The 12,107-nt window shown below is 42.2% G+C and overlaps 1 protein-coding gene across 1 annotated transcript; it reads left to right on the top strand.

The window, feature by feature from the left end:
• The first annotated feature begins 978 nt into the window (after nt 1–978).
• Nucleotides 979–2,508, top strand: LOC134626822 (uncharacterized). The gene is made up of 3 exons (XM_063472743.1): nt 979–1,035; nt 1,445–1,513; nt 1,641–2,508. The coding sequence occupies exons 1-3, from the start codon at nt 1,022–1,024 to the stop codon at nt 2,506–2,508; spliced, it is 951 nt and encodes a 316-aa protein (XP_063328813.1). The 5' UTR covers nt 979–1,021.
• The last annotated feature ends 9,599 nt before the right edge of the window (nt 2,509–12,107 follow it).

Raw genomic sequence — 12,107 nt, 5'->3', positions numbered from 1 at the left:
ATATATATGTTCAGTGCACATAGATATATAGTGTATATAGTTACATAGTTATACATATCACACAAAAATCCACCACAAGAGGGAGGTCTGGGCTTCTCTGCTTAGGTTGCTGCCCCCACACCCCGGCCCCGGATAAAGCGGAAGAAGAAGATGGATGGATGGACAATAATAATAAAAATGAATGAATACAAAGGTCAGGCTTGAGGGTGATGTCTCAGCTTTTTTTATTGCTCTTTTTAAAAACAGAAATGAAAAGAAAGAATAAAAATGTAATTCAGTTTTATTTATACAGCATCAAATCACAACAACAGTCGCCTCAAGGTGCTTTACACTGTGAGGTAGATCCTACAATAATACATACAGAGGAAAACCCAACAATCATATGACCCCTTATGAGCAAGCACTTTGGCGACAGTGGGAAGGAAAAACTCCCTTTTAACAGGAAGAAACCTCCAGCAGAACCAGGCTCACGGAGGGGCGGGGCCATCTGCTGTGATTGGTTGGCAGTGGGGACACAGGCACCCTGTGGGAGAGAGCCAGTGGTTGTTGTAAACACACTTATAGCAGCATCTGTACATCATGTTTTTAAATCCATAACAGAAATCTGTGTTTCTCACAGCCAAAGCAGAAAACAAAGAACCACGTGAAACAGAAATAAGATGGAGCAAACAGGTGTGGGTGTCACCACAAAGTTGGAGCCACTGACACCTGTGGCTGTGGGAGGGGCTATTAAATGATAGGCAGGTGTAACCCATAAGGTCACGTTGGTGTAGAGGCCCGACTTCGTGTTCATGAATGTGACGGCAGCTCTGAGGTCCTGCTGAGCTCATCGTATTGAAACTCTGAGTCATGTTTTTACTTTTGTTTTCACATTTGGGGATTCCCTGCTCTGTCCAGGTACTTTACCATACTTCAGCCAATCAGAGACCTGCAGCATGGTGGTGTGCCATGACCAAAGGTCTATTCTATTCTATTCTGTTCTATTCTATTCTATTCTACAGACTGCACAGGGTCAGAGCAGATGTTTTGGAGCAGGTAAGCAGATATTTTGTCTTTCTGAAACGTCCCTTTGTTAGTTTGTCCACATGATGAGCAGGCTGGTCCATAACTGGACATTCATACATTATGGTATAAATGTCATCAACAGTTTTACCAGCCGTTGAGAGCAGGTGATGCACATGAAGTATGAATACAAACAGCAGCTAGTTGTTGTTAGGATTTTATTTAGGTTTGAATCAGACAAACAAACCGCATCTATGACGCAGCAACGTTCTTCGTTCAGTTTGAGGACACAGGTGTGCAAAGAGTGTTTGTTGCCTAGCAACGAAATTATCTTTAAGTGAACTCTGATCATTTTCACTGCAAACTTTTTAAAATACTGAAGATAAACCAAGAGTCTATATTTATGTACCTGAGATCTGACCAACATGATTTTTAACCACAGCAAGCACCTGAAGGACAACGCTAAGGACAGTCAAGCTTCTGAGGAGATGGAGAGAGACGAGGAGCTGCAGTAAGTCTGGAAACAAAGAGTGAAATGAAACGAGGAGATTTTGGTTTTATTTTGTTTCAGGATCCATCTGTGGACAGATTAAATGTTTGTTGTGCTTAAAATGTTTTTTCCTTAATTACTGTTTCAGAAGATTGTTTCAGAGGTTACGCGTATTTACACACAGCAGAGCAGACAGACTGAGGAGCCGTGATGAAAGGCAAAGATTGACAAAGCTGGCAATGAGAAGCTGCACAGATGAAGTTGTCCTGCAGTGGCTGAGAAAAAACTCAGAGTCTGACGCCTTCAGCAAACTCACAGACATGTTTGACTTCCTGAAGAAACGCATTGATGAGGAGGAGAAGAAGAACCACAGCGACGATGTTCACATCACCTTCGTGGCTCATGGATCAATCAGAGACTTCATGATCCCAGCCAGCTGTTACCTGCCTCTGCCCACCATCACTGACGTGCTCCTGTATTCTCCCTGGAACTGCGTCAGTGCTGGTTTAGTGTACGGTATCGCTACAGGAAAACTGAGGCCTCAGCACAGAGTTTTTTACTGTGACGATAAAAAAAGCTGTATGATTCCTGATGACAAACATCGACCTGTGAACCTGCCAGATCACTGGAACTCACTGAAGAAAGCTGGAGCACAGATGGTCCCAAACATCACGGTTAGCCCTCTTCGAGATGATGATGGAGTGTGGAAACACTTTGAGTCTCTCTCAGCTAAACACGGCCCACCAGGAAGGAACCGCATCGTCATCCCGTTCATCCTCCCAGGACGGGAATATGAAAGCATCCCGTTCTCTGTGGTGACCTTGGCTCTGTCCCTGGTGCTCCTCTCCTCCAGGCTTAAAGCCACTCTTCACTTCTCTGGTTGTCTCAGTGATCACTCTACTGGACCGAAATTTGACAGGAAGTATCTTCAGGAGCAGTACGCCTGCACCATCGACAACAGCTGGATGACACATTCACCTGAAGCTTTCAATGATGATACATGCTGCTTGTGTTAGACATGTTTGTGGACATTTTAGTGTGAAGATGAAGATGAAATGCTAAAAGTTATTTTTCTATATTTGAGGCTCAGATTCATGATGAAGGGACTTGAATCATCATTTAGAAATGTTCCAGCACCAGGTTTAAACTGACTTCTTCATTCAGTGTATCAGAAGCATATTTGGGTTTAAAGTGGTTCATAATCTGCTAACCTCTGTGGAGGTTATTAATATAAACAGACTCACCTGTTCTCTGCTCGCTGCTCACAGGTGACGTGATACTGATGTCAGACCATCAGCCAGCATACACATATACAATATAGATAATTTATGTACATCAGGTTACATTTCACTGCCTGTTATACTTGTATAACTATGCATGTGGCGAATAAAGAATCTTGAATCTTGTATTATGTAATAATTGGGTCTTTTATTGCATCATGTCAGGGTTTAATATCCTCTAATATCCTATAACTCAGACTCTGAACCGTCTGTCACGTACCAAACATAGAAGTAACACAAGTCCATGAGTTGTACGTCTGTATTTTCATGCCTACAGACTCGGTAATTATTTCTGATCTTTTGTTATTGTAAACCATGAAAATGTGAAGATGATGTTGTTTAAATGAAGAAGAACAGGATGAAAGCTGCTCATTAAAAACAATATTGTTTATATGAAATGTGCCTCGATCACTGGAGGAACATGTTGATGGCAGATACATGGAGCTCCACATGTGGCGGCTTTAAGAAATCCCAGCAGTGTCTGAAACAAAGACTCTACAGATCAAACCCATAAAGTAGTTAGTTAATAGTAGTTACATGTCAATAAATGCTTAGAGTGAACAACACACACGTGCATACGCACAAAAACAGAGCTGCAATGCCACCAGGAGCAGGTTGTGCTTCAGTATCTTCCTCAAAGACATCTCCACTTGAGGAGTTCTAGAGGACTGCAAACCCTACTGACGACCCTGAGCCTCGTCTGATGAATTCAGATGTGAAGGTGTGGTTATGTATCAGTAAAGAAGCATTATGTAAGAATCATTAAATCAGGTGACTTACAGGAATCTGTTTCATGGTCCAAACAGACACGTGACATGAACGTGATAAACCCACACAGCTGCTGCTGCTGAAGGCCGAGGCGTTCCTGTAAATGGTTTGGAAATCACCCCTGTGATTCTAGCAGTGCATGCCGTAGTTTCTCTTTCACTTGGTGACGCTCCAGGTATTTCCCTCGTGCTATGTCAGACTGAGCCGGCCAATCAGATGAAGGATGCAGTTCATAAAGATCCTCCAAAGCTAGTACGATGAGGTCTTCTGTTTAGTGGCCTCTCTGACTCTGCATTCTCTTATGATGATGATGCTGATGATGTCATCATTAAGATGTAATGGCCCTTTCCCATTGGTATCTACTTGGAAAGACTCAGTGCGGTTTTCAGTGTTTTCCATTAGGTCATAGTACCGGGTACAGGTACTTTTTAGGACCTTCTCGGCCAGGCTTCCAAGCGATCCGAGCAGGTACTAAAATGTGACGTTGTCATACTGCATGAAACCGATTGGCTGGTCAGTCACTCGATGAGTCATGAGACCGTCTCATTTACAAAAATCAAAACTATGTTCGCTTTGATGTCCACCTTTGTTATCGTATCTGTGTTGCATAATAATCACGTCCCGGGACATGTTGCTATGACAACAAGCACACACACTGGGTCGTAATGGAAAACTAGTTGTGGCCAGTTGATCCAAGTAGGTACTAAATAGAAAAGGGGCTTAATCAGTGAGCTCATTCCTGAATGATGGCCTCATCAGTAGACTGAGCTCTGCTGTCAGCAGGTTATTGATGTGCTGATGTCAACTTGACGAGCCACAGAAGAGCAACGATTTACAGAATCATGGTTTCATTTCGTTACAAATGATCTTCTTATGGCCTCTGACAGTGGACTCATCTCTGTGCTTGTCCTGCTAGACCTCAGTGCAGCGTTCGATACGGTCGACCATAATATCCTATTAGAGCGATTAGAGCACGCTGTAGGTATTACAGGTACTGCACTGCAGTGGTTTGTATCATATCTATCTAATAGGCTCCAATTTGTACATGTAAATGGAGAGTCCTCTTCACACACTGAGGTTAATTATGGAGTTCCACAGGGTTCAGTGCTAGGACCAATTCTGTTTACATTATACATGCTTCCCTTAGGCAGTATCATTAGAAGACATAGCATACATTTACACTGCTATGCTGATGACACCCAGCTCTATCTATCCATGAAGCCAGGTAACACACACCAGTTAGTTAAACTGCAGGAATGTCTTAAAGACATAAAGACCTGGATGGCCGCTAACTTTCTGCTTCTTAATTCAGATCAAACTGAGGTTATTGTACTCGGCCCTGAAAATCTTAGAAATATGGTATCTAACCAGATTCTTACTCTGGATGGCATTACCTTGGCCTCCAGTAACACTGTGAGGAACCTTGGAGTCATTTTTGACCAGGACATGTCCTTCAACGCACATATTAAACAAATATGTAAGACTGCTTTCTTCCATTTGTGCAACATCTCTAAAGTTAGAAATATCCTGTCTCAGAGTGACGCTGAAAAACTAGTTCATGCCTTCATTACTTCCAGGCTGGACTACTGTAATTCATTATTATCAGGAAGTCCTAAAAACTCGCTGAAAAGCCTTCAGTTAATCCAAAATGCTGCAGCAAGAGTCCTGACAGGGACTAGAAAGAGAGAGCCGGTTTCTCCTGTATTGGCTTCCCTTCATTGGCTTCCTGTTAAATCCAGAATTCAAAATCCTGCTCCTCACATACAAGGTCTTAAATAATCAGGCCCCATCTTATCTTAATGACCTTGTAGTACCATATCACCCTATTAGAGCACTTCGCTCTCACACTGCAGACTTACTTGTTGTTCCTAGAGTATTTAAAAGTAGAATGGGAGGCAGAGCCTTCAGTTTTCAGGCCCCTCTTCTGTGGAACCAGCTTCCAGTTTGGATTCAGGAGACAGACACTATCTCTACTTTTAAGATTAGGCTTCAAACTTTCCTTTTTGCTAAAGCATATAGTTAGTGCTGGACCAGGTGACCCTGGATCCTCCCTTAGTTATGCTGCAATAGACGTAGGCTGCCGGGGATTCCCATGATGCATTGAGTTTTTCCTTTCCAGTCACCTTTGTCACTCACTATGTGTTAATAGACCTCTCTGCATTGAATCATATCTGTTATTAATCTCTGTCTCTCTTCCACAGCATGTCTTTATCCTGTCTTCCTTCTCTCAACCAATCACAGCAGATGGCCCCGCCCCTCCCTGAGCCTGGTTCTGCCGGAGGTTTCTTCCTGTTAAAAGGGAGTTTTTCCTTCCCACTGTCGCCAAATTGCTTGCTCATAGGGGGTCATATGATTGTTGGGTTTTTCTCTGTACAATATAAAGCGCCTTGAGGCAACTTTTGTTGTGATTTGGCGCTATATAAATAAAATTGAATTGAATTGAACCAATTCTCTGAATGTTGTCCTTGTCAAGACACGTGGGACAGAGAGGGATTGTCCCCCGACCACCCCCGTCATCACATTTAGCAGGAAAAAGGTCTAAACATCCAACCTTATGCATTAAAAATGATCAGAACCAGCAACATCCGTGAAAAGCAGAGACCACCCAACTGAAAGCCCTCCACACTTGGCTACGCCTAGAAATTCTGTCCATAAAAAGTTATGAACAGAATCGGTGACAAAGCGCAGCCCTGGTGGAGCCCACCCACCGGGAACGCGTTCAACTTATTGCCGGCTATGCAGACCAAGCTCTTGCAATGGTTGTATAAGGATTGAATGTCCTGTAGCAATGGGCCAGACAGCCCATACTCCAGAAGCACACTGTATCCGATGACTCTCCTCTCCAGCACCCTGTCATAGACCCTCCCAGGGAGGTGGAGGAGTGTGATTACCCTGTACTTGGAACACACCCTCCGGTCCCCCTTCTTAAAGATGGGAACCACCACCCCGGTCTGCCAATACAGAGGTAACGCTCCTGATCTCCACGCAGAGGCGTGTCAACCAAGAAAGCTCTACAACATCCAGAGCCTTCAGGAACTCAGTGCCCGTGGGATTAAGGTGGTCCTCGAAGTATTCCTTCCACCGCCCAACAATGTTCTCAGTTGAAGTCAGCAGCGCTGCACCTGCTGTATACACAGTGCAGGCAGAGCACCGCTTTCCCCTGCTGAGTCGCCCGACAGTTTGCCAGAATGTTCTATTTTTATAGAGCAAAAAAGAGCAAAAAAAAAAAAAAGATTTCTAAAGGGAACATTTATTTTATTTATTTTTATTTCATTAGTATTTTCCTCAAATGTGTCAAATATATATTTTCTCATCTAAATGTCCACTGAGCTGTGAGCCAGGGGGCGGTAACGCTCCTTAACATTGGTTGCCAACCAAGAAGAAGAAGAAGAAGAAGAAGAAGAAGGAGAAGAAGAAGAAGCTGTGAGCCAGGAGGGAGGGGGTGAGTGAGTGAGTGATTCGTTCATGCTACGATTCAGCACAGGAGGGAGGGGGTGAGTAACTCAAATGTGCTGTTAGCATGTTAGCAGAGCGATGCTACTGTGAACTGAGGAGCTATTGTCTTGATGTGAGCTTCTACTCAGGGTTTTTTCTTCCAGTTCAGAGCAGAAACGTTTTTGTTAAGAAACTGGCTGTTGTTTTTTTCCACACAATTTTAGTTATAAGCTAGATATGTTCGCTCTGTTTACGTAGCCCTGTTAGCTCGGTCAGTTAGACAATAGGCTGTTTACAGAGTAACGTTAATGTTCGGTTTAAAAGGTTAAAACGATGCTTGTGTAGTTCTGTTGAATTGTATGCACTTGTGGGAGTCATATGGTACGTTTAAGTTACTCTGTCTTTTGCAGACAGCAAGATGTGGGGCTATAGACTACTTAGCATAGCTTAGCATAGCTTCCCGTCACTCATTAACTTAGCTGAAACTCAATCAAATAGAAAAGAAAAGTGTTGCTGTGTGGAAGCATTTTACAGTCAGTGTTGCAGATGAAACCAAAGTGATGTGTAATGTGTGCAAAAGTCAAATCAGCAGAGGCAGAGATATCAAACATCTGTCAGCATCTGCTATGCATAATCACATGTGTCCTCTCCTGGTACTGTCTGCAACCCCCCCACCAGCACCAATTCATCATCACAGCCATGTTCTGCCCCTGCAAGTCAGTTTCACTGTCTGTTCAGCGTCCTCCAACAAGGACGGGTGGTGGTGGGGGGTTCATAATGTTCACCATGGTATTTTATCAGTTGTTGGTTTAACCATGGATGAGGCAATGGCTGTTATGTTATTTTCTTTTCAATGACGTTCTTTGTTACATGTTCATTGCTGGATTTATGGAAAAACATCAACTAATATTGCATATCCATAATTATTATAATGGATATAATGAGAGAATACTTATACTGTAACGTTAATTAGAAGTGTAACGCAAGAAACTGGATTTTTACGCCTATTTTCAATTTTACTCAAATACAAATACTTTTCCCCCCTCAACAAATATAAATACAGATAAAATACCGGCTGCTTTGCAGATCTCTTCCTTCAACTGATTAGATTTTACATTATTGATTTTGACGTATTGATATCTGTCATCCAGGTTTTCTTCAACTTTTCATCCGCTTGTATGCTATCCCTCTTCTACCATATCTCTAGTTTATTCATTAATATAGATTGAAGATTCTTTATTTGTCCTGTGCATGGTTATAACACGCAGTGAAATGTGACCTGATACGCTCCTCGACTGTGCAAAGAAAAAAGAGACAGACAGAACTTTATATACAGTGAATGAGTACATACAAAGAGGACATTATGTGCAGCAAGTGGGTGAGTTATGTACATTATATAAATAGAAATAAAATAAAATAAAACAATCTGGAAATTTACAGCTTGTGTACACTGTGTGAGGATGGTGTTAAAGTGTCTTGTGCTGTAGTGAGGCCAGAAGGATCAGGATGATATGAGGATGTGGTAATGAGTCCTGTCTCAGTCACTTAAGGATGAGGGGGGGCTGATTCAACACACGAATGGCCTGAGGATGAAAACTCCTCTTGAGCCTTTCTGTTCTTGTTCGGATGGTGCGGAACCTCCTGCCTGATTTCAGAAGCTGGAACAGTTTGTTGCTGTCAAAATAAAAAACCAACTGTAAATTCAGACATGTGAGGTTGTGCTGAGAAGAATGACACCAAACAAAGCAAAGATAAACAGTTTTAAAGGTGTAAAATTAAAAGTAGTCGAACACGGCCAATCATTCCCTGGACCCCAGACGGTTAAATCCTATGGATTCAGAATGGGATGTGATATCTGTGTGAAGGCAGATGAACAAATACTTTTTGCAATATAGTGTACTTGACTGAAGGACATATTGTGGTGAAAAAAGACACCAGGATTCCTCTCAGTGTTCCTGGACACCAACATAATACCATCCACAGTAAGCATCGTCTTCAACTCTCCAGACTGACCTTGCTGTGGGTGGAATAATTTGTGCTGCCAAAACAAGTAGTTTGTAGCAGCACACTCAGAATACAAGGACAGAAAAACTCAAAGTCAGCAGTTTTACTTCTGCTGAGGTTCTCTAAAGAAAGCAGAAGTCATGCTGCAGAGACACTGCACACAGAGCAGCACTGAAACAACAGAAATCAGTTTCTATGACCAAAGAAACTACAAGGTTTTTGATGTGAAATCTTTGTTGCCTTTGCTGTGAGTTTAATTGTGAGTCACCCTCCACCGTGTCGCGGAGGTGGCTGCACCTCCCTGATCCTGATTCTGATGGAGGTCCTTAAAAGTAAACTGGAACAAGTGTGGACCCAGCAGGACCTTCAGTGGAGAACCTGGGCAACCAACCAAGATCGCTTACCAAGGACCAGACTGTCTGCTGCTAGCACCAATAATAGAGCACACTCATAAATCTCACAGATTTGTGGTACATTAGTGATATGATGGCTGTGTATAGAACAAAGGCACAGAATAAAGCAGCATCTACAGGTTTTGGCATCATGAACATTGATTCAGATACTTTTCTTGTGGAGTGCAGAGATGGGCAGTAACGCGTTACTTGTAACGCGTTACTGTAATCCGATTACTTTTTTTCAAGTAACGAGTAAAGTAAGGGATTACTATTGCAAAAACGGTAATTAGATTACCGTTACTTTCCCGTAGAAACGCTGCGTTACTGCGTTACTAAAACCGTGTCTCATGACAATGACGTAAGCGAGTGCGACGTTTGTGACAACAGCCGTCTGCAGATCAACAATGGATAATATATCGAGTGCGGGAGAGAGTATGAGCTTGCAGCGTTTAAAGCGTGGAAGTACTGACCTTACTTTGAGTTTGATTCCATAAAAAGTGACAAAAACATTAGCGTCCGCTGCTCACTGCGTGGGAAGAAAACTTCTTTTTACAGCGAAAAAACCCCTAAACCTCCGAGCGAGCACCGAGTGCGCTACGACTGTAATGGGAAATTCACAGAGAAACTCGCGGATTCTTCCACTGACCGCTGCGGCACACCTGCACCAGGGTAAACCTCCGCCTGCCCCACTCCTGCTTTACAGGTGAAAATAGAGCAACAGGACCGCTGAGTCTTTGATTTTATTTATTTTCTGCTGTGTTTCACTTGCATCGATTTGAAAGACTGAGTGTAAACACAAAAATATTTTATTTGCTGGAATGTGCAGAAAAAAGGTTTAAATGTTAAACAAATTTCTTCCAGTCAGAGAATGTTGCATATAATTTAATGTTTGCTTGATGCATAAAGTTAAAAGATTAAAATTAATAAAACAAGTTTTAAAAAGAGACTTTTTCATTTGATTACATTTTGTATGATGGATTATGCAGAAAAAGTAGAATTGGGCTGAAAGATCTATCGCTTTATTACCTATTCAGGTTGTAAATCATGTTTTTAAAAAGTAACTAAGTAACTAAGTAATTAATTACTTATGAAATAAGTAATCAGTAAAGTAACGGGATTACTTTTTTGGGGATGTAATCAGTAATTAGTTACTGATTACTTTTTTCAAGTAACTTGACCAACACTGGTGGAGTGCAGATGCTTTCCTGGTGTCTGCCCTCTCTCTGGGTGAGTGTGGAAAAATGATTTGTTAGGAATGGATGGATTTGTTATTTCTGGTTTTAATTTGAAAGTTTCTTCACTCCCTCTGGTTTTATGAATGAAACCCAGTCAGTCAGAAAGGTCTGCAGCCAGCGAGGCAGCACTGAACTGCTTGCTGCGACATCACACACTGCTGCAGGTGTGTGTGGAAGCAGGAACGCTCGGTGTTTAAAAGGAGAAAACGGTGAATGTCTGTATAACTGTTGGGTTATTACGACACGAAGCACTCACACAGCAGCTCATGATGCTGAATTATTGCAACAGCTTCTCAGAAACAGTCACAGCAGCATGATCAGTGTCCTAATAACTGATCATTAAATGCAGTATAAACAAACTCAGCGTCTTTGGAATCAGAGAGGATTCATCCAGGAACGAGCAGCTTTTATCCCGGGCAGGTGTTTACTGCATCTATTACAGTGTTGGAGTTACTGCACTTGTTCTCTGATGCTTTAGTTTTATCTGAGAAAACTGCCGATGAAAGTTTTCACAGTAATTAAAGTGTGAGAGAACTGAAAAGAATATGAAGCAGTTGGCGTGTCTACAACTTTTTATCAAAGTATAAAAAAAGATGATCGATGATTTCAAATCTTCTGCTGTTTGCAGACAAAGTTGATAAATCAAGTCTAACACATCGACTGTGCACCGAGTGGATCAGGACTACGAGGGGAAACCTCACCCTCTGTACAGGTAGCTGCAGAACCTGTGTTGCTCCAGCACAAACTGGCTTTGGGTGTAAAAGAAAAAGTACTGTTGGTATTTAGAAAGCGCACATTGGTAAGATGGCATGTGGGAGGTGGGAACTTCTGTGACTGAGCGTGTTTCATTTCTGGGAGATCCTTTCTCAAACTATGGGAAGTTTAAACATTTAAACCAGGTGCTTTCTTAACGCGTGTAATGTACTGCTGCTAATTGCACCAATAAAAGCCTGTAATACTATTTGGGTTTGATACTGAAAAGAAGCGACTGCACCTTTGTTTAGAACAGCACAACTTTTTGTAAATCACCCCAAAACTACCCACCCCCACGAGGACTCTTTGGAGATTGTGCTGACACTGTTTAGTTAATCTGACTCTGATGAAAACATAAAATATAAAAAGATCCATCGATCTGCATCTCCTTAATTTTTTTTTTAAGAAAATAAGGTGCAACCTAGAAATGGTCCTGTAATCATGTTTGTCCTCCCAGCGCTCTGCTGCAGAGTCTCAGGTGATGAATACACAGAGTTTACTCCTGAAATCATTTGTATCAGTAACGTCTGTAACAGCCTCTGGATTTTACACTGATTATCTTCAAATATGAACGCTCACTGAGGTGTTTCCCATTTCTCGGAGCGGTGAGTTTATCTTCAGTGGACGCTGTGACACTTCTTTACCAGCAACACTTCAACCTTCTGCTGATGGTCAGGCCGTGTTCGCCAAGACTCGTCACACAGAGGTCGGCTCAGTCACAGTGTTCACCTTCATCCACGAGGAT

Source organism: Pelmatolapia mariae, linkage group LG4 (assembly GCF_036321145.2).
Source record: "Pelmatolapia mariae isolate MD_Pm_ZW linkage group LG4, Pm_UMD_F_2, whole genome shotgun sequence".
NCBI classification, from domain to species: Eukaryota; Metazoa; Chordata; class Actinopteri; order Cichliformes; family Cichlidae; genus Pelmatolapia; species Pelmatolapia mariae.
This window is presented reverse-complemented; position numbering and strand designations above follow the sequence as displayed.